Here is a 25,532-nt window from a genome sequence, read left to right as displayed (position 1 = left end):
TTTAAGCTGTAGGTGTAGATGAACCTTTAGAGCTGTCTGGAGCAGAACCGTAGAAGGCTGCTTCTGAAGGGAGCTGCTAGAAGCTGCAGGTGTAGACGAACTTTCTGGTTCGGGACTTGGTCCGAAAATGACAACTATATTCTGATTTTAGAATATCAATAAAATCCCCTTTTGATGGTACAGAGTTGGTTTAGAACTCCGGAGCTGCTCGAAGATTAGCTACAACTGATAATATCATCTTTCCAAGATTTCAACGTTAGGTTTAAGGCGTAACCTTAACCTTGAGTCTATACTTAAAAATACACAGTGCTCACAGGATGTTCACAAAAAATACAAACATATAAATACATTTTAACTATTCATAAAAGCACAAATATCAATGCTTAAAGGATATGTTACAATCGTTTGTGAATTTTACAAAAAAGGAGTTTTAGTTTATGTAAACACCCAGCAGAGTTCCCATATACAGAAATAATTGATTCCAACCATGATCTGACATTCTTTGTTAAAAATACGCACTTTGTACTCCGTTACAATATATATGGTAACTATAGCTGAACCAAACGGCTGAACCAAAAACCAAACTGGCTGATTTGTTTTGAGGAACCCACGGGTACCCTGTGGGGGACATAAGCCAAACAAAAATTCTTTTTAAAAAGTATTTCTAAAATTCCACAGACAACGCCGGGAACTCAGTTATATGTAAAAAGCTTTTCGCTTATATATATTTTTATGTTAGCTATAGCAGTCCAAACGGTTGTACTAAATGGACTGACATTTTGTGAAGAAACCCATGGTAATATAGGGGTCGAGACTCGAGAGCATAAGCATTAAATGAGTCAATTATTTCGTAATATGCCAAGAGCTTAAGAAATATTCAAAATTCGAAAATTTTGCGAACCTTACCATAATAAGTCAAGGGCGGGCAAATGTTGGGAAAACCTCAGAAAGAATATAAAAATATTATTAAATCCTTATGTCTGGTCTTAAAAAATTGTTAACACAAAGAACTAACAAAACTTTAAAATTGAATTTAATTATGGACAAAGCAATAATTTTATTTTGAACAATGTATGAAACTGTGAAATAGAAAGAAGACATGTGTATTTGATTTAGTTATGAAGTAAGCAGATTCCACGATGGTAAGTTGAAAATCAACTTATTAAGTAAAATGATACACTGAATAATTACTGTACTTCAAGTTAATTGTAATAATTAAAAACTAACATGAGCTGAAAACTTTAGAATTGTGGATATCGAGATTAATGCTTGATCCTCTCTTTTTCTTAATCTCGAGACTAATCTAATCTTGTACTTGTATCCTGAAAAGTGTTTAAATTTCAACCAATCAGAGTCGCATATATGAAGCCGATAAATTTGAAATTTTGCGCGCCATTTAAGATTTTATACAGAAACGGGAAGTACTCTTAAAATTAAAAAAAGGGTTTTTGATTTTTCTTTTTACTATATCCGAGAAAGAACGGGTTATGAAGAAAATCAAAAGTGTGTCCATTGGATACTCAGATTCAGTAATCGGGATTAAGGATATCTCATTCTAAAGTTTTCAGCTCTGATCTGAGTCTAACACTCGCCTTTTTGATTCACATTTTCTGGGCCCCACTGTATCAGCTTTAAATACGTCTTAGAGTTTTGGGAAACATTTCTAAATGTGCTAAAAAGATTATAATTAAATAAATTATAATTAAATAGAGTATAATTAAATCGATTATAATTGAGTTAATTTGATTATCAAAAGAAAGGAAAAAGGTAATTTTTTTGTTTGCTTCTATGTCCGATTTTGACTCTCTTTAACCAATTTGAGAGGAATTTTGATAGGAAAACGATTAGCGCATATATTACAAAATTTTATTTTTAATTAAAAAACGTGACGGAGAAAATTGAGTTTTTACAACCATCACAAATAGTGTAAAATGTTAGATTTAAATATTTTTAACTTAAATTACTTGATCTAACTCTTTCATTTGTATTTTTTTCATAATTTATCAAAAAAAGTGACGGAGAAAATTGAGTTTTTGCAACAAGCTCAAATTTTCTAATCCTAATATCTTTACAACCAGCTAGATAGTGTAAATTGTAAAATTTTAATATTTCAAACTTAAATTACTTGATCTAACAGTGCTCGTTGTTTTAAATCTCAAATTCTACAACATCTGGTTATCATGGTTTGTGGCAATAACTCAGTTTCTTTGCCTAATGATAGTAAAACATTCATAAACTTGGCCTTTATCATAATTTGTCTTATTAAAGATCTATTGAGAAGAATGAAAATATTTGGAATGTCTTATATTTTTCATGCTACAGCTATATTTGTGCGTAAAATCAAAACTAGAGAAGCTAATACGATGTCACAATGTTGTACATGAATTGTCTCAATGTTGTACATGAATTGTCTCAATGTTGAACATGAATTGTCACAATGTTGCACATGAATTTTCTCAATGTTGTACATGAATTGTCACAATGCTGTACATGAATTGTCACACTGTTGTACATGAATTGTCACAATGTTGTACATGAATTGTCACAATGTTGTACATGAATTTTCTCAATGTTGTACATGAATTGTCACAATGCTGTACATGAATTGTCACACTGTTGTATCCCACCCTCCTCTGTAAGTGAAAACTACAATTTTAGCGGATTTTCTGTAAAAGTTCAGAAAAGCCCCTCCCCCCCCCTGAAAAGATTCCTGTGTACAACCGTGCCCTCTCTCTTGAGTCGGAAAAATTGAAAAGTTTATTCTAAAATGCAATTATACTTGGCGTCACATACCTGTAGTAAAGTCTAAAATCATTTTATTAGTCCTGAAATCGGAACTTTTGTTTCTTGGGATCTAGCATTGATCTACGTCTAATGGATATCTACAGATTAATTTAATCCTCTTGGATATCCCGTGTTGGTCATATACTAAAGAGATAACAAAATATACGGATCAAGTAATGCAGGGGATATTAGTTCCAAAACTAACACTTGGCCCATTTCTAACACTGAGTGTTATAGATATTTATTAAAAAGTTTAAAATTGAGAATTGTCTTTGTCATGTTTAATAAAATGTTGGTTATAGTTTTTATTCCATTTCGAGAGAACTAATATCTCGTGTATTTTCCTGTAATTTGAACATCTTCTGGGATATTATTTCTCATAATTGTCCTGGGATATTATGAGAAATAATGTCCCAGAAGATGTTCATATTACATGTCTAAGATTTTCACGGGAAAAGCATTCTATAACTTATTTCTAAATACATATACATAATATCAATTCTTAAAGTCTAATAGGTGAAGTTTTCTATAGTACAGTTTGATAGATAAAATACTTTTCCTCCAGACTCAATCTTCATGGGATTTGTCTCTCTGATGTTCTTGGTGCTGGAGACTCTAGATTGTTGGTGAGTGACAACCTCAGTCTGGTTCACCACCACATCACCAGGCCACTCATCCCAGAGCTCCTCACTCTCATCCCCCCTGTTCAACTCTATACAGTTGTTATCTCCTTCTCCTTATCCACAACAGCAACCTCTTCTACAGTAGTAGAAACTGGGGAGGTAGCTATGGTCTTTTCAGATGCTGCTAGCTGCTTTAAAAGTTGAAATGTACTCAGCTGTCACCTTTGTGCTGGCCCTTCCAAATAAGTCCCTCATCTGTTCTGAGGTGGCAACTGCAGTTGCTGCTGACCGCCTATAAGAATGAAAAGTATATCCACCTGCAGGGTGTCCAGCTGTAGTCTCTCCGCCATATCAGAAGAAACCTTACCAACCATATTGCAACCCATTGCTTGCTAAAGGAAAGATTTTGCATTTCTGGTCCAAAGAAGACGACTAGTAAATTTTTCGAGCTTCTCTTTAATGGTTCCAATGTTTTGATGGTTTTCAACAATATCAGCACTGTGACTATCGTCGGTCCAAAGGACCAGAAACCTACTGGATCGTTTATCACTTCTTTGCCTGGCCCTTGACTGTTGTCACATACATTCCCTCAGATGTGCTCTCACACAATCTAAATATCCATCATTTCTATATGACTTAGTCCGCCATAGCCTTTTGTTTGATATCAACATCAAAGCTTTTCAGCAGAATTGTTACTCTGCAGTACTGTTCTAGACTAAATGAATATTTTCCCTTTGAAATAGAATTGATCAAACTGTAGATTGTCCAAAGACTGGATAAAGCCATTTCTGTCTCCTCTACATAATGTTGAACCAATTGTAATAACTCATGATATTGATCAGATATTTTTTCGGCTGCCTTCCTTGTTCTGTATTAACGCGTCAGAATCCAAGAAGATAAGTGATGAATCTAACATCTTCCTTGCCAGTTTAACTAACACTGACAAATTCTGGATTTTTTACAAATTTTTGCCGATTTTAGAGTTTTTTTTCGATTTTTTTCGATTTAAAAAGGAATAAAATTAAATACAAGCAACTACCTTATATTATGCCTTAAAATTCCTCACTACGTTCATGATTTAGAGGCTTGAATTTTAACTTTAAACAAACTAAATTTAGTAAAAAACATAATGTCCCGTATTATAACACAAGGCAGTTGCATAAATAGATATTACTTTCGACTTTTATTCTGGTGGGCCGGGATCCCAAAAACCCAGTCTTTCAATTTGTGCCCATATCTAACAGTCAGTGTTAGAAATGGGCCAAGGGTTAGTTTTGGATCTAATATCCCCTGCAATGTTCTTCACATTTAAAAGTGTCCAAATTGGATATCGAGATCAATTGCCTTCTAAATACTACCTTATTCTTATCGTAATGAATAAAAAAGGTTAAAAAAATTCTTCAGATTTTTGAAAATTCTTATGAAAATTGTCATTTTTTGTTTTGGAACTAACCAACTATACGGAATGAATAATTGAATATAGTGAAATGAAATGATTGAAATATCTAACACTTTTAACGATAGCAACGAAACAAGAGATGCATGACTGATTGAATGAAATTCGTCTGATTGAGATCATGTTTTCTAGGTCAAAATTCTCTGGTTTAAAATTTATTTCAATATTTGCAAACTTGTCTGTTTAGTCATATTTGTTCTTATTTATTTCCTTGGGGTTAAAACCACAGAGCTAATTGTTTAGTCAGTCTTTAACCGACTTGGAGCTCAGTTCTTTAACCATATTCATCTAGTGATATACATAGTGATATCTAGGACAGGATAGGACAGGATAGAACAGGATAGGACAGGATAGGACAGGATAGGACAGGATAGGACAGGATAGGACAGGATAGGACAGGATAGGACAGGATAGGATAGGATAGGACAGGATAGGACAGGATAGGACAGGATAGGACAGGATAGGACAGGATAGGACAGGATAGGACAGGATAGGACAGGATAGGACAGGAAAGGACAGGATAGGACAGGAAAGGACCAGATAGGACAGGATAGGACAGGACAGGAAAGGATAGGAAAGTATAGGACAGAATAGGACAGGCTAGGACAGGACAGGACAGGATAGAACAGAATAGGACAGGATAGGACAGGATAGGACAGGATAGAACAGTATAGGACAGGAAAGGAAAGAAAAGGACAGGATAGGACAGGATAGGACAGGAAAGGACAGGATAGGACAGGTCAGGATAGGATAGGACAGGATAGGACAGGATAGGACAGGATAGGACAGGATAGGACAGGATAGGACAGGATAGGACAGGATAGGACAGGATAGGACAGGATAGGACAGGTCAGGATAGGATAGGACACTAGGACAGGATAGTCAGAAAGATTATTTCTACGAAGGAAAATGTGTGGTTGGTTCTCTAGCAATCTAAGATGACCCTAGAGAAATGAAACCAAACCTTGTTTTTCTCCTTTTAGGAATAGAACCTTAATGAGATCAGAAAACCAAAATTAAAAGTCATTTTTGTAAATTTTACCAATCTTTAAAGGGACTGTAAGCGTAATTTCAAGTGATCCTCTATAAATAGATGGCAACGCCTGATTCACAACGAAACCCTTTAAAGCTGTTTGATCATGTATAAGTTAGATATCCATAGATCAGATAAAGGTTTTAAAGGTACCGTCGTAAATCGGGCATTGCCCTCTTACGCTTAGAGTCAATTCATTATTTTTATGTGGATTACATGCCTATCCTATGAATTCAATTGGGGGGAAGGAGAGGGAGCTTAGTTTATCAATTATATTTTATGTTTTTTTATTTTAGCACTCAGCAATCCTTTGGTCTTTTATTGCCTAATTAACTTTGATAAACCTTTCTTTATTTTTCTTAAAATGGAAACTGTTCTTAAAAAAGGAAATAAAGAACAATTCTGAATTTAGTTTATAATCTAATCTTCAATAATGCATCTTCAAATATGGACTTACGTTTAAATATTCAAAGATCTCTAACGATGCGGCCTAATAGGGTCTCATTCTGAATAACAAAGGTAAAACCATATTTCGAAATAAATTAGTTATTTTTTCTAAAGTTGGTTTTATTTTTGTTTAATATAAAGCTGAAATGTACAGTGGTAACCATAGGAAGACGACTTTTAGGCTCAAGTTATAACTTTAAATAGTCCAATGAACATGAATCATGAAACAGCAATTGTGCAGTGTAGACAGACCAATTTAACTTTATAAGTGAACTAAAAGATACTAGTGACAATAGTTGCATAGCAATATCAAGTACACTTAATTATTGCTTTAATGTAGTCTTCCTATTCTACAGTTTTCTGGTTATCACTGTATGTATTATGTCACAATTGTATGCGTCATAATTAGTAACTCTTCAACAGAGCGTTCTAAATTTCTATTTCTATGTACTTTGCCTCAATTTACGTCATTGATGTGCGTCCTCTCTGTGTGTACTGTGTGTATCCTCAATGTGCGTCCTCATTAGGCGTGCTCTGTTTGTGTCCTCAATGTGTGTCCTCAATGCGCATGCTCTGTGTGTGTCCTCAATGTGTGTCCTCATTGTGCATGCTCTGTGTATGTCCTCAATGTATGTCCTATATGTGCATCCTCAATAAGCATGCCTGTGTGCTTCCTCACTGTGAGTCTTAATCATTGATGCATCTTCTTTTTTAAAGTTCTCCATTTTTAGTATACATATATAAACATCTATAACAGTTTTAAGTGTTAAAAAAGAATCTAAAAAGTTTAAATTTTACAAAATTCAAAATCTAAACCTAAACCCCCCTGCAAAACTTAAGGATTCCAATAAAAAGGTGTCCCCTTCTCCTACGGACAAGGAGGTCTGAACCCTGAAGGTGATGTGCAGTACAAAGGAGATGACGTAAAAACAGGAGATATTGTCACACCAAGGAGTCCAGATATCCATGAGGTTGCAAGAGATAAGAGGACTGGATTCTGGAATGAATTTATAAACAAAGCAAATGAAATAAATTCAAACAATTCAAAATCAAGAAAAGGAAAAAGTAAGAACATGATTTGACAGGGAGTTTATCCATTGTTTTTTCTTCTTCAAATATGTTCCTCTATCAATTAACTAATTGATTATTACCTTCTTTACATGGTAGCATATACAGGGCGACCCACAAAGGATGAGACTTTTTAATGATGGCCCAAACATCTTTAATTTTTGAAAATTCGAAATGTTGTAGTTGACGAAGTTTTTAAAAGTCAAATTAGAGGCAAAAGATTTAACAAGTGCACACATGCAAGGAACTCTGAATAAAGGAAACAAGACTGAATAAATTCCGTACAGTCGTATCTTACTGTTACCCTGTTTATAAGGATTGACATTTATTCTTGATATGGCCCTTTAGAAAAGTACATTTAAGAATTTAAACGTACTTAACATTAATAAACTGTCTACTGTCTCGGTGTTCTATTATTATAACGTACTTTTCGCTTAATAAAAGGAATTGAGTCTTTGCCACAAACTCTGATTTTCTAATCCCTATATCTTTCCAACAAAATTATTAACATTAATTCTGATTGATCAAATAATCAAAGTTTGAAATATCAAAGGTTTACACCATCGGGTTGCTAAAATATAGGGATTAGAAAATATGACTTTGTGGCAAAGACTCAGTTCCTTTGTCTACTATAAAGACACGAATGTTTTCAATCTCTATTATTTTCAATTGACAAAATACCAATTAATTTTGAAAAGGTAATCTGCACTTGAGAGCACTTTGTGCAACCAACGTGTTCGATGCAAAATGCAAGGCTTGAAATTAAATAAATCTGCATCCATCACTGATTTTTAACACTGGTGCATTCCTTCGAGTATAAGGATTAACTTTTAAATGAAGAAACAAAACCAGAACTTTAGAATGGTGGATATTGGGATCAATGCTAGATCTCCTTTTCAGCTCAGTTTGCATTTTAGAGTATTTTTCCGCTTTTTTGCAAACTTTCTTGACACAAAAATGTTCCATTTTATTAATTCTACAATTTTAAAAATATAATTAAAACATTTTTTAGTAAGTTCTTCCTAACGATAAATTTAAAACAATTTTTAGACAAAACTCAAATAATTTTACTTTGTTTTATTTGAACAGAATTAGCTGCTATTCAGTTTTTTTAATCGGATCTATACTTTTTCATTGAAGTAAAGTTATCGTTGATTATTTATCTTGAAAATTTCATTCATAATTGCTGCTGCATTGATCTGCAAGGATCGTTTATAAGGAGTACCCAGTACCAACAACAAAAATAATAAATTTTCAGCCGGTAACAGAAGGGTTTTTAGGTTTTGTAATGGGTTCCGTTGTACATTTGACACATCACTCGATCAATGTTTGGTTAATTCAAATCATGTGTATAACTGTCCTGTTAAACTTCATTTAGCTTTGGAACCCAGAGCTGCCAAGGTTACTCATAGTAAATCCCACCATTTACCCGCACTTGAACGATTTTACAGGGAAACTAAATTTACTTCTAAAAAACAAACTAAGAACATTTCCGTGGCTCTCCTTGGTTACCAAATCGAAATTTGAGGCAGATCAGTCTAGAGGTTCCTGAGTTATGATCGGATCAACAAACTGCTCTTTTGTTATTGTTTTTGTTATTAATTCCTTCTACCCGAAATCTTTAATACAATGTAAAAGAACGGGTAAAATTGGATTTTAAAGATTCTGATTTTAAAATTGAGTTTTGATCCGTCAGCTTTCAACGCTGTCAAGCTTTATATTTGACATACTTCCAATCCATTAGGATTTAGAAAATTTTACAATTTTCTTTAAACCCCAAACATATAACTGGCTAAACGGCTGAACCAAATTGGCTGAATATTTGTGAGAGAACCAATGGGTATCCCGGGGATAACAAAGGCTATTATTTTTCTTTCAAAATTCAAAATTTATTTCAATATTTAAATTTTTTTCACAAGTGTTTCTAGAATTCCACATACAGATACTATTATGTATGTACATTTTGTAATTGTATATGTACAAAGTACATAATTATAAAAATGTATACGTACAAAGATTATTTTGTATCAGGTGTGTATACAGTAAATGGTTTTTTCTTATGTAAATATCAAGATATTTCTAGAAAAATCACCATATTTTTACAGAATATCTACAAAAAAGTATTTTTCACACTAACATTTTTTGGGAACAAAAACCTGACCAACTAGAGTTTCTTTAACCATTAAGAGATATAATTTACAATGTAACGTTTTTTTGTGTCAACTTTTTGTATTTTAATAATTTGTTTGTGCTATACAAAAGAAAACTTTTCAACTATATTTGTTCATTTGTTCATTTTTCATTTTTTTATTTTTCTAATTCAGTCCAAGGAGGATAAAATTTGAATTTTAGCAAAATTTAAAAAAATTATTTCACTTTTTCTTTTTAGTTTTCAGCGTGTTTTCTGTGGTCAGTTTCCCAAACGATGCTTGTCTTAGTGTTCTAGACTCTGCTAACGGTAAGATTTATAATTTTCATCTTTATATGATTATCAAAATACGTTTTTTTGAACTAATCGATTCGTTACAAAAATATCTAGGGTTACGGAAATTTAAGAATTTTAGCATTTTTCAAAATATTATTTTGGTTATAATATTTTGCAAAATATTATTTTTGCTATAATATTTTGCAAAATGTTGACTTACAGAAGATTAGGGCCTGAAGATAGTGAAACCATTCATTCGGTATTAATTCATTTCACAACGAGAACTAGGAACATGGCACAACATTTTAACTTAGAAATTGATTTGATACATTACTAGTACAACTATTTGATTTGTAACAACATTAAGATGTGTGATCAATATGTTTCGCTCTAATCTTTTTTTTAAGTTCACTTTATCCATATCGGATACATTTTTGACCAAGTCGATGTCAAGCAGATTTTAATTTAACCCTATTCCTGCTGGGGGGGGGGGGTCAATTTGACCCCCCCTGTAGTTTTTTTTACATAACTCAAAAAGTATTGGTCTGAGGCTGTTGAAATTTTCTGACTTTTCTTACATACCCAAAGCCCTCCCTTTAGGCCTAAAACCGGGCTTTAATACTAACTGCCTGAGTCCTCAGGCACACTGCCTGAATGACTGCTTTTGCCTGTAACAAACTAAATCTTTGTTTTGACCTACTTTCACTTATCAGATTTTGATAAAATTTAGCTTTTTGGAAAGCCTATGACATAAGGAAACGGATTGCACAAGTTTTGCAAAAAAAAATTGCAAATTTTTTGCAAACAACCTGTCAAAGGAAATTTGCACATTTTTAGTTTTTCTTGATTAAAATCAGGTTATTTAAAATTTTGCAAAATTTTTTGCATATTTGAAATGGCATGGTCAAGGGCTTTTCAAAAATGTATAATTTGTCATTTTTTGGACAAATTTTTTTTGCAAACATTTTTACTATAAAACTGGATTTTGCGATAAAAAATTCAATTTTCGCAAATTTGCAAATTTTTTTGCAGATTCTAAAAGTAGAGCACAAGAGCTTTCTAATGATGTATCATTTGTCATATTTGGACATAAAACATGGGATTTAGAGGGGGGGGGGGTCAAATTGACCCCCCCCCCAGCGTATCCTGGTTTTCAAGTACCCCAGCAGGGATAGGGTTAAAATAATTGAGTTTTTAAAATTTCTGTAGAGCCTCGTATAATGTAAAACTTGAATTATTTAAATTCTAAAATATTTCTTTAATTCAAAGAAATTAAAACAAAAGCAGAGCAAAAACCCCCAAAACAGGAAAAACACAACAATTTGTAAAAATGAATGAAGATAAAAACTTGCTTCCGTTCATTGCTCAGTGTTTCCAAAACAAAAAAGAAAAACATTGATAACACTTTACCATTACAATTTAACAAGTGAAATTATTTCTTCTAGGAATATAGCTAGGTTGGCTATTTTGTTCATATACAAAAACCCAGGATAGGGCTATATAATTGATAAAAACAAGTTTAAGAACAAAATCTCTATTAAATATCCCCGAAAAAACTCACTCACGCGAAAACATATTAAAGTTAATAATAGATGACAAGGCTGAACCGCTAAACCTTTGCAAAATATTACAAAATTTCCCCTTTTTTTCTATATTTCTAAGGGAGGAAGGTATTCAATCAAAAAAGAATTATTATGAAATACATTAAATTTATAACAAAAAACGGTAATTAAAAGCATACTTTCAAATGATGCTCTGGCAAATATGGCGTTGTGAATCGGGCATTGCCATATTTATCGGGTTACTTGAAATTCCTTAACTTTTAAGAAATTGTCCCAAACCACCCTGAACTAACGAGAGAGAGAAGAATTCGGTTTCTTTTATTTGAAATCAAACGTGTTTTCGTCTATAACTCAACAGTCTTTAGACTTACAGATTTGTTTATTTTATACTTTTTCGTTCAAAATGTATATGCCAACAAAAAAGTATCTAAAATAAAAGGCTATACAATTATGTAAAGGGGTCAAATTGTGATCGAAAGTCACAGTTTTCTGAAATATTGACAGAACCCTTAAATCAACGTGAAATAAACTTTAAATGCCACAAACCCTATTTTTTATCACCATATCTTTGCAACCAGATGTTAACTTCCAAAGTTTGACTATTTTATCTAATAGGATTTATAGTTTGAAATATCAAAAATCTTAAAAAGCATCAGGTTGCAAAGAAAAGGAATTAGAAAATTATAGTTAGAGGCGAGAGTTTGCTAAAGTTTTGATAAACTTATAACAGATATCGATTGAGTCAAATCATATGACTATCCACAGGGAAGGCTTTTACTGGTTGATGTTGACAAATTTTTCTCACAAAATGTCTTTTTTGATTATTTTTGAAAATGCACTAATTTAACCAGAAAATCCGCGAACATTTGAGAAGGAGTAAAGATTGTGTCAGTTGAAAGCTAAAATTGTGAATATGACAGGGGAGCAAAGCGCTTTAAAAGCCTAGTTAAAACAAAAAATATAAAAGAAAACAATAACAGTCTAAAATTTTAGAAAAGTTAAGATACAATTTTATATTTAGGAACCTGTTTGAGTCCACTGGAATGTAATCAACGGGTAAATATACAATTCAGTTTTTATCAAACAAATTTTTCACAAAACTTTTTAAATAATTCTAATTAAACTTATAGACTAATTTTTTTTTCTTAAAGGTCATAAAATGTTGAGAGATAAGGACCGGAAGTTGTTCTAAAAAGAGATTTAGTTTTATATTTAAACTATTGAATTATTTCAAAACTCAAGAAAAATTGATTAATATATTTACAATCTACGTTTAACAAAATTGAGTTTGTAGAAGTGTGTATTTTGGTTCCCGCATTTATATTTCTCGAAGGAAGACGACGTGGTATTGCTACAATGAATTGTGTCCGATTAGTTAGACACTTTCTAGCTATGATTTTGATGCTGCGACTTCCTTCCACTAGCTAGCCTGGGAAATTGCAGCCAAATTACAGCTAGAAACTGTTTAACGAATAGGATATTGTTTTCCCGCATTTTTTTTTTCGGAGGAAGACGACAATGAATTGTTTAAACAGGGTGGAACTGCAGAGGGTTCCTGTGCTTCTGGGTTCGGAATCTGTTGTGTTCTTAGACTTGAGTCCTGCGGGGGACAAATTCTAAATAATGTTACTCAAGTTCAAAATCCAGGTATGATACACTGGTAAAAACTTAACAGTAGAATGATTGTCGTCGTCGCTATTTCTTTAAGTTAGAAAAACCATTACTGACTTTGCAATTTGTAGTTGTTTATTAAAAACGTATCTCTTCAATATACAATATGCATTCATTATTATTAAATATTTTTATTGAAAAAAAATAATAATTTTGAAAAAGAATTTCGAGTTATTTTTGATTATTTGATGTAACAGAATTCATAGTTTGAAATAATATGATGAAAAAGATATATGATTTGCTAAATCGGGATTTGTGACAAACAATTTTTTTCCTTTACAAATTACAAAACATTCGAAAGAATGAGTGAAAATTACAATTATTCCGCTGTTTAAAGGTTATATATTACAATTATATTATTTACAAAGGGGGCTGTGTCATTGAAATTTAAGTTGCTCAAAGAATGATTCAAAACAGTTCCATTTTATACTTTTAGACTCATTGTCAAAAAAAGGCTAAACCTAGTTGTAAGCGAATTGAATTATGCATCGAATCCATTCCTCCTAGCCTATACATATTAAAATAAATAAAATTTTCTTATTTTAAAAAAGGAATATTGAAATTTGTAATTCTTTGAATAAGTTGTTGAAGGATATACAGCAATTTGATAAGTTAATAACCAATTTTAAATATTTATTAATTTCCTTGAAAAAGAATAAATATTGTTTAGAATATCCTATGTAGTAAGTATAATCCTAGTAAGTATAAAACTGCTGGTGCCTGTACATATATATTGTTTAGGATATCCTAGCAAGTATAAAACTGCTGGTTCCTGTACATATATATTCAGAATAAAAATTGTTCAGGATATCCTAGCAAGTATAAAACTGCTGGTTCCTGTACATATATATTCAGAATAAATATTATTTAGGATATCCTAGTAAGTATAAAACTGCTGGTTCCTGTACATATATATATATATTGTTTAGGATATCCTAGTAAGTATAAAACTGCTGGTTCCTGTACATATATGTATATATATTGTTTAGGATATCCTAGTAAGTATAAATTTGCTGGTTCCTGTACATATATATTGTTTAGGATATCCTAGTAAGTATAAAACTGCATTCAGAATAAATATTGTTCAGGATATCCTAGCAAGTATAAAACTGCTGGTTCGTATATATATATATTCAGAATAAATATTTTTTAGGATATCCTAGCAAGTATAAAACTGCTGGTTCCTGTACATATATATTCAGAATAAATATTGTTCAGGATATCCTAGCAAGTATAAAACTGCAGGTTCTTATACATATATATTCAGAATAAATATTGTTTAGGATATCCGAGCAAGTATAAAACTGCTGGTTCCTGTACATATATATTGTTTAGGATATCCTAGTAAGTATAAAACTGCTGGTTCCTGTACATATATATTCAGAAAACAATCGGAAGATATATGTCAGGTAATGTTCAGGGTTCAGGGTAATAACATACCATGCGGAAATCACTGTCCTTGCAACTCCAATAGTTTTGATTTAATGCATAAAAAGGCCTATATCTATCTGATTACATTTTAAAAATTCAGAACATTTTTTTTTCTGATCAATGGCTCTTCAAAGTAAAGAAGATATTATCTAAAACAAGTAAGATTTCAGTTTAATTTTATTTACTTTAGTTTGACACAAAATTCATATTTTTATAAAAGCTTTACTTCTCTGCTGGTTTGTTTGTTTGGTTGTTTGAAACCAATAAACGTCAAATTGGCTAAATGATCAGGCCCAAAGTTTGTGTGGGACCTCATATGACCCCAGGGAAGGTTTATAGATGATCAGATAAAATAAATTGCCTCCAAAAAACTTTGATTTTTGTAAAATTTTCCAATTCACGAAAACAAATTTGTGACATTTTTTGTTATTGATTAATAATGTACAAAGAGAAAATACGCGCAGATAGAGAAACAATAAGAAGTTTAAATGGGAGATGAGCGCGAAGCGTCCTTAAAGCCTAGTATTAATTTTTAATATATTCATGCAGTAAGAACCGGAAAACTGTGGAATAGGAAGACGACTGTGAGACTCAAGCTATGATTCTAAATAAAACACCAAACACGGAAAATGGCTGACTTTCTTAATAAGTTGATTTTTAAGCTACTAGTAAAACTATTTGCTATATTACAACACTAAATACATATTATATTGCTTGAATATCGTCTTCCTTGTTCACTGTTTTATTGGACAAGCTGTGATATATTCATAAATCATTTATTCTATCTAATAATCTTAAATGACTGTTAGTGTTGCCATAGTTGGGATTCTTAGTCTGGATTTCTACATTGTTTACTTTAATCCAATTTGCAAGAATTTACATTGTAATTTTCTCGACTGTCAAACTAATTGTTTTAAGTAAAAAATTATTAAATTTAAAATTTTTAAGAAAAGAATTATTTTCAAAAAAAGTTTTTATTGAAGTTGAATGCAATTCCTTTAACTCTATTTAATTAATTAAGAAGAGTCTTAAAAATGGTAAGTTGTAAAGAAGAATGTAACAATCCCGTTGTTAAAGATTAGAAAGAGGTTTCTCATGCAACACACAAGAGTAAGCTTAACAATTTTAACAATCTAAAGATTAAATATATATAATCACTCAAAAAAAATTAGATTTTGAATCAAACACCTTCAATCGAATCTCTTTCCCACTTTTATTTAAGTCGTTAGATGACAAAGATACTTCAGCAAACATTACAGTAGCAAGGAATTTATTCGTAAAACACATTTTTGAAGTAAAATTCTAGAGTTAAACACCCTTAGTCTTGACATTTCCAAATGTGGTCTGTCTTTTTTGTGCTCTCAATATTACTGGAGGAATGAAGAATTTCGTTCAGATTTCGACAATTTTATTAATTTAATAAAACTGCATGAAATCTGAACGAAATTCTAAATATCTTCAATAGTATCGACGGCAAAAATAAAGGCAGACCACAGTTTGGAAATTCCAGGACGAGAAGAATTTTGTGGTTATTGTTTAAAAAATCTTAGCGTCACATATCAATAATATCATATTGGATTAGCTCCAAGCTTTACCGCCAAAATACGCACATCTAAAAATAAGACAATCATAATGTCTACAGATTTGAGTTATTGAAATTTGAGTTATTTAAATCTGAATATTACAAAAATAAAAAAGTTTCTATAAATAATTTTTATTTAACTGACAAATCTGAAATTTGAAATGCTTAAAGATCTCTCAAAAATGCCGCAAAAAGCCTGTAAAGATTTTTTAAGTAAAAGTAAATAAAAATTGTAATGGATAGTTAAGCATTTATAAAGAAACTTTTATAACACTCATTTTTCAATTGGAGAGAGAGGGGAGTGAAGGGGGGGGGGTAGGGTATCTAAATATCTAAACCAATCTGTATATTGTTAAAACTATGTGTTCCTTGGAGTAATATAAACCACAAACCAATAATGAGTTTTGGAAATAATTTGACATTTTGCAAAGAAGTGCAAGGACAGTTTGGTTTGCATAGATACCGTTTGCATCATTCCATTTCATATTTTTGTAAAATCTTAGCAAAATTTCAATATTTCCCAAATGTTAATAATTTACTTTTGAGTTCGTGCTAAAAATGATTTTTTTTATACAAGACATTGCAGTTAAACTTCCATCTTATCCTGTCCTAAATATCACATTTTAGACAGGTTGACTAACTATCAAATTTTAAACAGGCTGTCTAACTATCAAATTTTAAACAGGTTGTCTAACTATCAAATTTTAAACAGGTTGTCTAACTATCAAATTTTAAACAGGCTGTCTAACTATCAAATTTTAAACAGGTTGTCTAAATATCAAATTTTAAACAGGATGTCGAACTATTAAATTTTAAACAGAATGTCTAAATATCAAATTTTAAACAGGTTGTCTAACTATTAAATTTTAAACAGGTTGTCTAAATATCAAATTTTAAACAGGGTGTCTAACTATCAAATTTTAAACAGGTTGTCTTAACTATCAAATTTTATACAGGATGTCGAACTATCAAATTTTAAACAGGATGTCGAACTATTAAATTTTAAACAGGTTGTCTAAATATCAAATTTTAAACAGAGTGTCTAACTATTAAATTTTAAACAGGTTGTCTTAACTATCAAATTTTATACAGGATGTCGAACTATCAAATTTTAAACAGGTTGTCTAAATATCAAAATTTAAAGAGGTTGTCGAACTACCAAATTTTAAACAGGTTGGCTAAATATCAAAATTGAAAGAGGTTGTCGAACTACCAAATTTTAAACAGGTTGTCAAATTTAAAAATTGCAAAGGAATTGAGTGTATGCCACAGACTAAAATCTTCTGATTCAAATATCTTTTGATGCAAACCTTCTTTGATATTTCAAACTTAAATTATTTTATCTATAAGCATTAATAGTTTGAAATATCTAAGGTCTACGACATTGGGTAACAAAGATATAGAGATTAGAAAATCAGACTTTGTGGCAAAAACTCAACTCCATTCCAAGTTTTTTAGTTTTGGTATTTTTGGACAAAAGATATAAAATACAAACCTGAGGATCTACATGGTCATGAAGCCGCTCCAGTAATGTAATATAAAGGTCTATAGACCAAAGTAATATTCCTTCCTGTTATCTTTAAAAGATATAAAATACAAACCTGAGGATCTACATGGTCATAAAGCCGCTCCAGTAATGTAATATAAAGGTCTAGACCAAAGTATCTTTAAAAGTGATTTGTTTAGATTCGGTTGGATTTTAAGACAGGAACATTTAGCTACTCTTCCAAGGGTACTACAGGTTAGTAATATATGTTTATTAAACTATTGTGTAAAGTACTTTATCATTCATGGTAACTTTATAGGAAATTTTATTATGTACAGGTGTTACAAATCATCGTATATGTTAAATTCCGTGGTGGTGCACATTAGACTGTGGCGTAATTGAATTGCTTCAAACTAGTTTATCAAAACAATAATAAAGATTGTAAACTTTTCTGGTCAGTTCTGGCCGTACTTAATTACTTACTGTTGTTTATTTACCTTAAACCAGTTCCGGGCCAGTCTAATATTTCATAGTAAAATGTACACATACTCTTTCCTCCCTACATTTAAAAGAAACATACCTGAGTCGGAAATTTAAGAGAATAGAATATATATTAGAAGGGAATTCACTAGAAAAAGTATAAAACGACCATTTTGTTGTACTGTTTCCGTACTGCAGGTGTACTTCACATATTTATGCTATATAGCCTTTCGGGCCCTGGAATATCATTATATAGAAAATCTAAAATTATTGTTAAATGAAAATCAAATTATAAAATAGGCTGGTTTCATAATTGACCAATGATCATTTCACATAGTCTCTATGCCTTTCACTTTACAAATGATGATTTCCCGTTATAATTATAAATCAAATGATGTTTTTAATTCATTATAATTCATTATAAAGTTTATTTAACAGCTCTAAAAAATTTGAAATTTAAATGGATAGATTAGGGAACATACTGTATTAATGTACTCTACTGCATATAATGTGTGAACATTTACATGATTTGTACACTTTGAACTCCCTTTCAGGCTGAAAGAGGGGTAAACAAAATGCATACCGAGGGATTTCTAAATTCCACTCTAATATATATTCTATTCTCTTTGATTTTAATTTAAAAAGATCAAAAACCAAAAGAGAATGTAAAGAAACCACATGAAGTAAAATTCTTGACAAAAGTATTGGATACGGGTTTTTATTACAACATTCTGTCTGAAGTTACTGACTCTATTTTTAGGATGTATTCCTGGTACTACGGATGTTCTCTCGTTCACTCTGAAAAACAAGGTTCCCTACTCTAAAGTATGCGGTGAACTAACAGGACAGCATAGTAAGTTTTAAATATTTATTCAGAACGAAAATGTAGATAATTAATAAAATTTCTATAATCAAATCACACAAAAAAATAAGTGGAATGATTCAAACGAAACACCACAGATTTAATAATTTCTCAATTATTAACACTGATTTAATTGTCTTTAATATTTTAGTGTATTATGAGGTTGGTAGTCCTGGGGATACGGTAACCCTGGATATATCTTTGGTTGGATCTGTTTTAGAAAGAAAATGGAATATTCTGGCTACACAGATTGCTTGCGCAGATCCTTGGAGGTTTAGTTTTCATACAGGGTATCCCAAAACCATGACAATAATTGACAAATGCAATTTTCCTAAAGAATTTGAGTCTTTGTCACAAACTCTGATATTCTAATTCCTTTATCTTAACAACCCAATGTCGTAAACCTTTGATATTTCAAACTATGGATCGTGTTATATCAAATAATCATAGTTTGACATGTTAAAGCTATACATAATCGGATTGCAAAGATATAGGTAGTAGAAGTTTTGAGTTTGTGACAAAGACTCAATTCCTTTGTCCAAAGTTTATGAAGTGGAAGTGTAGGATTAGAAATGTTCAAACTGTGGATTGCTGCTATAGTGCTGGGACATATTAGGGGCCGAGTGCTGCGTCCATATTTTTTGGAAAAGTGCTTCTTGGGATATTGTTACTTTTGAAAGTATTAACTTGGATTATTGAACATTTGGGAGGTTGCCACTTGCAAAATCACTTTTGGGAAGTTTTCTAAACTTTAAAGTATTTAATTCGATAAACTTAGAAATAAATTCAGAAATACAGCAGATAAGGTACAGTATGAAGTTTAAACTTTAATCATCATATTTACTAATTTTTTGGCAAAGTTTTTTTTTCTAATTTTGAAAATTGTTTAAATATTTCCAAGGGCCCCAACTAGTGTTGACATTTATTTTAATATTTTCCAGGTCGCCAACTGATTGTGAAATGTTAAAAATATTTTCCAGGGCCCCAACGGATTGTCTCCAGTATCATACAGGACCTATAGGATCCTTTCAAAGCTTTAATTTTGCCTCCGGTCAACTTCTGTCAAGCCAAAACTATAGAATATGCTTTAGACAGGAGCTAAGTAAGTATTACTTTTTATATCTAAGCTTTCAAGGCGTTTCACGCCCAGAATTTTCTTTTCTTAAATTATTAAAGAATAAGTAATAAATTTTCCAGGATTCATCGATTTTTTTCGTAGTTTAGAAAAAAATGATTATAAAAGAATTCTGACCAGCAATAATCCTTCCCTGTGGGTAATGTTTGCAGAAATTATAAAAAATGTCCAAAACACGTGCAACCATTTCTAAATATATAGATTTTTATACATTTATCTTTTATAACATATGATTGTTTCGTTTAATACATTATATATATGTGCGTCATCAATTTGGAGTCCGTACTTTTCTTCTTTTTTTATACACAGATAAACTTTAATAATTCTTTGCTATAATCAGATGGCTGAATCTAAAATTAGAATGTTTTCTAAAAGGTATTCTAATGTTTTATACCTGGCACTTTACTATCAATGAAAAATGTCGCATTCTAAACTAATGAGACATTTAAACTGTCGATTATTCAAAATGCAACTAAAGGAATTGAGTCTTTGCCTCTAGCTGAAATTTTCTAATTCCATTATTTTATCTAATTAAAACATCTTGTATTTAGGATACTGCTCCATCAGTTACCGTCCTAGCTCTCTTCCTTCCCCTCCTAATCCTTTTCTTCTACCAACTTCTAACCCTGGAGGAACAACTACTACAAACAACTGTGTTGTTGCCTATCTTGGTATTCCTGTGGTAAGAAGAATTTTAGAAACATTTTTTCTCCGGGTTTTTAAAAGACTTCTAGCATCTCTAATCATCTTGAAAATATTATTTATATTTTAAGGATCACAGGAGAGCTTTGTGAAAACTATCAAATCACTCCTGCTGCTGTAGTTTTTCATATATTTTTAGTACTATAATGTTTTGTTAACAACTGTTATAATTGATTGTTACCGAAAAAAAATATTTGATTTGACTTTGAAAGTTGAATCTTGAAATCAAACCTCTCCAGAATTATCAAGTCTCAAGATTTTTAAAGAACGGGTTTTCAGTCATAATGGGAAAGACCGACTAGACATGGTAGGTTGAGCTGAAAGTTCAGTATACGCTTTAATTAGAATTCATTGGATACCAATGAGAAATTTGGACGGTGTGCCATTTTTTTTAATAAGTCTTTTTGACAAGCTTCTGGCTTGATATTTGGATCAATTATATTTGTTTCTAAAAAAAACAGATATTCAAGAAACTCAATCTTATTATTCTTCAGAGTTCTAGGACTCTCAATAAACAATATATATTGCCAATACCATTATGTAATATAGTTTTTTTTATCAATGCTTAAGAAAAGAAAAAGAGCATAGGGAGAGAACCAGCTTGATTAAGTAAAATTTTTAATTTCCAGAAAATTTTATCGTCGTTCAGAAAAGAATGCGCGAATTTTTTCCCGAAAACTTCGCAGAACGGGAGGTTATTTTACATAACTGTCCCAAGGTACGTAAAAAACCTAACCTCCCTCTGTTGTGGGAATCATAGGTCGGCAATGTTGGTCAGAAGGCGGTGAAATACATAATAGTTTCATAAAAAAATTATTATAAAATCAAAACAAAACAATATTTTTTCAATTTTTAGGGAGGTGATTCCGGATTTGGAGACAGTAAAGCAAATAGATATTGTGGTAACTTTTTTGATAGTTCCGAAGGAGCTACAAGGAATGGTCAAGTTTCAGGTAAACGTTTAACAGTGATAAATACAGTGATAACCAGAAACTCTTAAATAGGAAGACGACTTTTAGAATCAAGTTATAACTTTAAAAAGTCCAAGGAGCATGAGACACGGCAATTGTGTAGTGTAAACAGACCCACTTTATTTAACTTGTGATTTAATAAGTGTTATATAAATTTTTATTATTTTTTAACCACATGAAATACACTTAAGTATTCCTATTATTTAGTCTTCCTATTCCATTGTTATTTGTTGATCACTGCATAAAAAGAATATAGAGATCTCTCATTCAAAATCCGTAAAAAACAGCGAAAAATGTTAAAAAATATAAAGTTAAATTGTTTAAAATAGAAAAAAAACGAAAAATATTTATAAAAGGAGTGCACACAGGTTCTAAAGTTAAGACTCACTGGACTGTTAAAAAGGACCTCTGGTTCACCGTGGATATAAATTGTGTAGAAAAGGGAAAAAGGTTGCAACTAATATGAAAAATACAGTAATTCTTAAACAAAATAACTTGTGTGATGTTTCAGCGGCAGTTACTCCATTTGATGTATTTGTATTCTCAGATGCTTTAACATTGGACAAATCTGGTAGAACAGGTACTCAAGATCAAAGGAATTGAGTCTTTGTCACAAACTATGATTTTCTAATCTCTATATCTTTGTAATCCAATGCCGTAGACCTTAGATATTTCAAACTATGAATTCTGTTGGATGAAATCTAAGTTTGAAATATCAAAGGTTTACACCATCAGGTGGAAAAAAATAGGTATTAGAAAATCAGAGTTTGTGACAAAGACTCAATTCCTTTATAAAATGTTTCCCCTTTTCCCGATATTATTTTTTATTTTAAATGATGCTTTCCATCCTACTATTTTTAATAATACATCTTAAAACTAAAAAAGGCAATGCTTTTAAATTGGTTCAACCGTTTTGAATATAATTAGATACAAACCAACAAGCGAAAAAAAGCTAAATAAATCATATTATATTGTATACTTTTTATTTGCAGGGTTTAATATGAACTATAGACAGAACGTGTGCTAATGTGCCGAACAAGATGATTTTAGTTAAGAAGTGACTTAACTTGAACAAGTTAAAGAATTTGTAAAACTGTTTCCATAAAAACTGTAAATCAACTTTCAAAATGCATAATGAAGGAACAGGCAGTTTTTATAATGAACCAAGATAGTTTAGGAGTGAAACTCAATGTTTTAATTGATGTCTAGGTAAAACTGCCTGCAGGTTGTAGTGCATATTTTTAAGGCAGAAAACAGGCAGTCATTATATATAGAAGTGCTAATTGCATTAACAGACAATTCTTTAAAAAAGTTTTTGGATGTAAATATATACACAAATATTTGTTTTATGTAATCATTCAGAAATGAAGAGAACTTAGTTTAGTTAAATCTGACAAATTGTTTAAATATCTCAAGCGATTTCACAGTATTCGATTGATCAAACTGTATTTTATCAATTTTAAATTACCAACTTAGTCTATAACAGTAAATTAATTCGTTTATTAAAACATTCTAAATGACAACAACTTCTCTGATTTCCTTCAAAAAAAAAGCTGCACTGAGAGGGATAATTGAAAGCATATAGATTTCAATTTAACCTGATATTAACTCGTGTTTTATTTTTTTAAGTGAATTAATTTGAATATTTAATGGTTTGAGCCCATTTATTTGAACTTAATCAGTTGATCTTAAATAAATATCTATCACAGGAAAATGTACACAAACTTTTTCCCTTTTTTTAGTATGTAAAATGAGCATGTATAGTACCATATGGTTCAAAATGGTCATTTACCATCATGACTATTTTAGTTCTCCAGAACCATGTATTTTAATATTGAATTTCAAGAAACATTTTCTTATTAAGTGTTTATTTCTGCATAAAATAGTGTTATTTTGTATAAATAAATATTATATATTATGTATATGATTAAGATTGCAAAATGTTCCTAATCTAATTTCATAATGAGTGATAACTGTGGTCAGCACAGTAATAAAAATAAATTCTAAGAATAACATAATCCTAGGTTTCCATTTTCTGAGGTTAAACTTACCAACCAAACGTGGAACAAATATATACTAAAGGGACTGTAGACGGAATTTCAAGTGAGTCTTCAGTTATAAAAATTGCGTGTCATATTCACAACGGTACCTTTGAGAGCCATGTAAGCTATTTCCAATCAAGAAAGTATAAGATATTTTTCACATTCATAATAGGATAAAGGTTTAAATTTATGAAATGTCGTCTTGAAAATTTTCAATGGGTATTTTACTATTGTACGTAAATTTCAGTAATTTAAAATAAATAGCCATGAATATGCGGGAACAGTTTTAAAGAGCTTCATATAATCATCTATATTAAAAAACTAAATATCTGCAGCATTCCATTATAAGAAAGTAAGGAATACGACGTTTTATATTTTCTTCCATTGTCTTTTTATATTTGAACCGTATTAATATATATATATTTAATTGTTCATCTTATAAAAGTTCATCGAACATCGTTTTGGGGGTATGAAGCACATCAATTTGGTGTACCGTCCCATTTTGCGTGTTCCTTATTCTTGTGTACTGTACAGCTTGCTCTAGCTGTTTACAGTCGGCCCAGTACAGCAAAATCAGATTTTCTAAAAGTTTGCTTTAATCATTTTATGCAAATTTTTTGCCTAACAAAACGATTATTAAAAACGATTTTATTTTTACCAGTACAGTGATTTAATAAGTGTCTAGTAAACTATTTGCTTTGTAACAACATCAAATACACTTAAGTTTTGCACTAAACTGTCGTCTTCCTATTCCATTGTTTTTTGGTTATCACTGTATTTAGAGTGCAAGCTTATGATTCTCTTTAACAGTTGTAATTGTTCATTTTGTAAAAAAAAAATACCTTTTTTCAAGACAAAACTTTTGGAAAAGATCGTTTCAATAGTTTTTCAAAACGAAATATTCCAAACGATTTCTTCATTTTTGGTTTTTAACAAATCATTTCGAAAATTTCAAAACGATTTTTGATCAAAAAGTGTTCATCACTACTTAGAAGCCTGTAAATATAATAAGCAATATAGTTGGATAAATGTAATTAAGTGCACAAGTGATGTAACTCGAACTAGTTCCCAGCGTGTAGGAGAGTAGAAGATGGAAATATAGATGGATCTATAACGAGATTATCACAACATGACGTCAACATTTACAAGAAACTAAACCAAACTAATCACGTGACTGTATTCATTTTTGTTTTCATTTCATTTCATATTCCAACCCTAATCTATATAATAATACTCTTTACCCAATATATACAGGGTGAGTCAAAAGAAAGTGTGACTAGCGGCGCCTGGTGCAAAATTTTACCTTTTTTGTGCAACTCTCCTGTTTGGTGTTTTTTTCTCAATATTTTTATTTAGAATATTTTGTTTGTGTATTCCAATTGTTCAAAAAAATTCGCGAACCTCTTTTTCTCAAAAAATCAAAAGTTCAGAAAGGCAAAATCTAAAACTTTCAAAAGATTAAATCACAGAAAATTTGCAAAATTGTAAAAAGAAAATTCGCAATATTCAGTTCTGGTCTAATTTTTTAGCTCCTTTCTTCTTAGTATATTCTAAAGTTTCAAATATACGCTGTTCAGTTGATTTGCAACCTGGAGAGCCATTGAAAAACTACTTTTCCTCAAAAATTAGACTAGAACTGAAAATCGCAAATTTGCTCATTACAATTTTGCAAATTTTCTGTGATTTTGTGACACGCTTTAAATTATTTTTCCTTAAGAGTAACAACAATTCAAGGTGATAATGTGGTATCAGGTATGGTATGGTTTGGCAAA

At 31.0% G+C, this 25,532-nt stretch overlaps 1 protein-coding gene across 2 annotated transcripts; it reads left to right on the top strand.

The window, feature by feature from the left end:
- Positions 1–5,758: 5,758 nt before the first annotated feature.
- On the top strand, positions 5,759–23,060 carry LOC111705003 (uncharacterized). 2 transcript variants are annotated; one of them, XM_023477428.1, is made up of 14 exons: positions 5,759–5,846; positions 7,199–7,408; positions 9,801–9,869; positions 12,420–12,454; positions 12,934–13,045; positions 14,405–14,478; positions 17,769–17,823; positions 18,809–18,901; positions 19,062–19,182; positions 19,891–20,012; positions 20,597–20,727; positions 21,604–21,700; positions 22,230–22,298; positions 22,711–23,060. In XM_023477428.1, exons 1-14 carry the CDS (start codon positions 5,816–5,818, stop codon positions 22,743–22,745), a joined length of 1,254 nt encoding a protein of 417 aa, XP_023333196.1. In that variant the 5' UTR covers positions 5,759–5,815; the 3' UTR covers positions 22,746–23,060. The 2 variants fall into 2 exon arrangements, with proteins under 2 accessions (XP_023333196.1, XP_023333197.1); XM_023477429.1 differs by lacking the exons at positions 5,759–5,846; positions 7,199–7,408; positions 9,801–9,869 and adding an exon at positions 12,282–12,318.
- The last annotated feature ends 2,472 nt before the right edge of the window (positions 23,061–25,532 follow it).

This window comes from Eurytemora carolleeae, unplaced genomic scaffold (genome assembly GCF_000591075.1).
Source record: "Eurytemora carolleeae unplaced genomic scaffold, Eaff_2.0 scaffold637, whole genome shotgun sequence".
NCBI lineage: Eukaryota > Metazoa > Arthropoda > Copepoda > Calanoida > Temoridae > Eurytemora > Eurytemora carolleeae.
The sequence above is the reverse complement of the archived record's forward strand: the minus strand, read 5'-3'. Positions and strand labels throughout refer to the sequence as shown.

Coding starts and splice junctions, on each gene's coding strand:
- LOC111705003 (XM_023477428.1), top strand. CDS start 5,816: ATGAAACCAAACCTTGTTTTTCTCCTTTTAG. Junction 13,046..14,404: donor TACTCAAGTTCAAAATCCAG/GTATGATACACT, acceptor TATATTGTTTAG/GATATCCTAGTAAGTATAAA. Junction 22,299..22,710: donor GGACAAATCTGGTAGAACAG/GTACTCAAGATC, acceptor TTTTATTTGCAG/GGTTTAATATGAACTATAGA.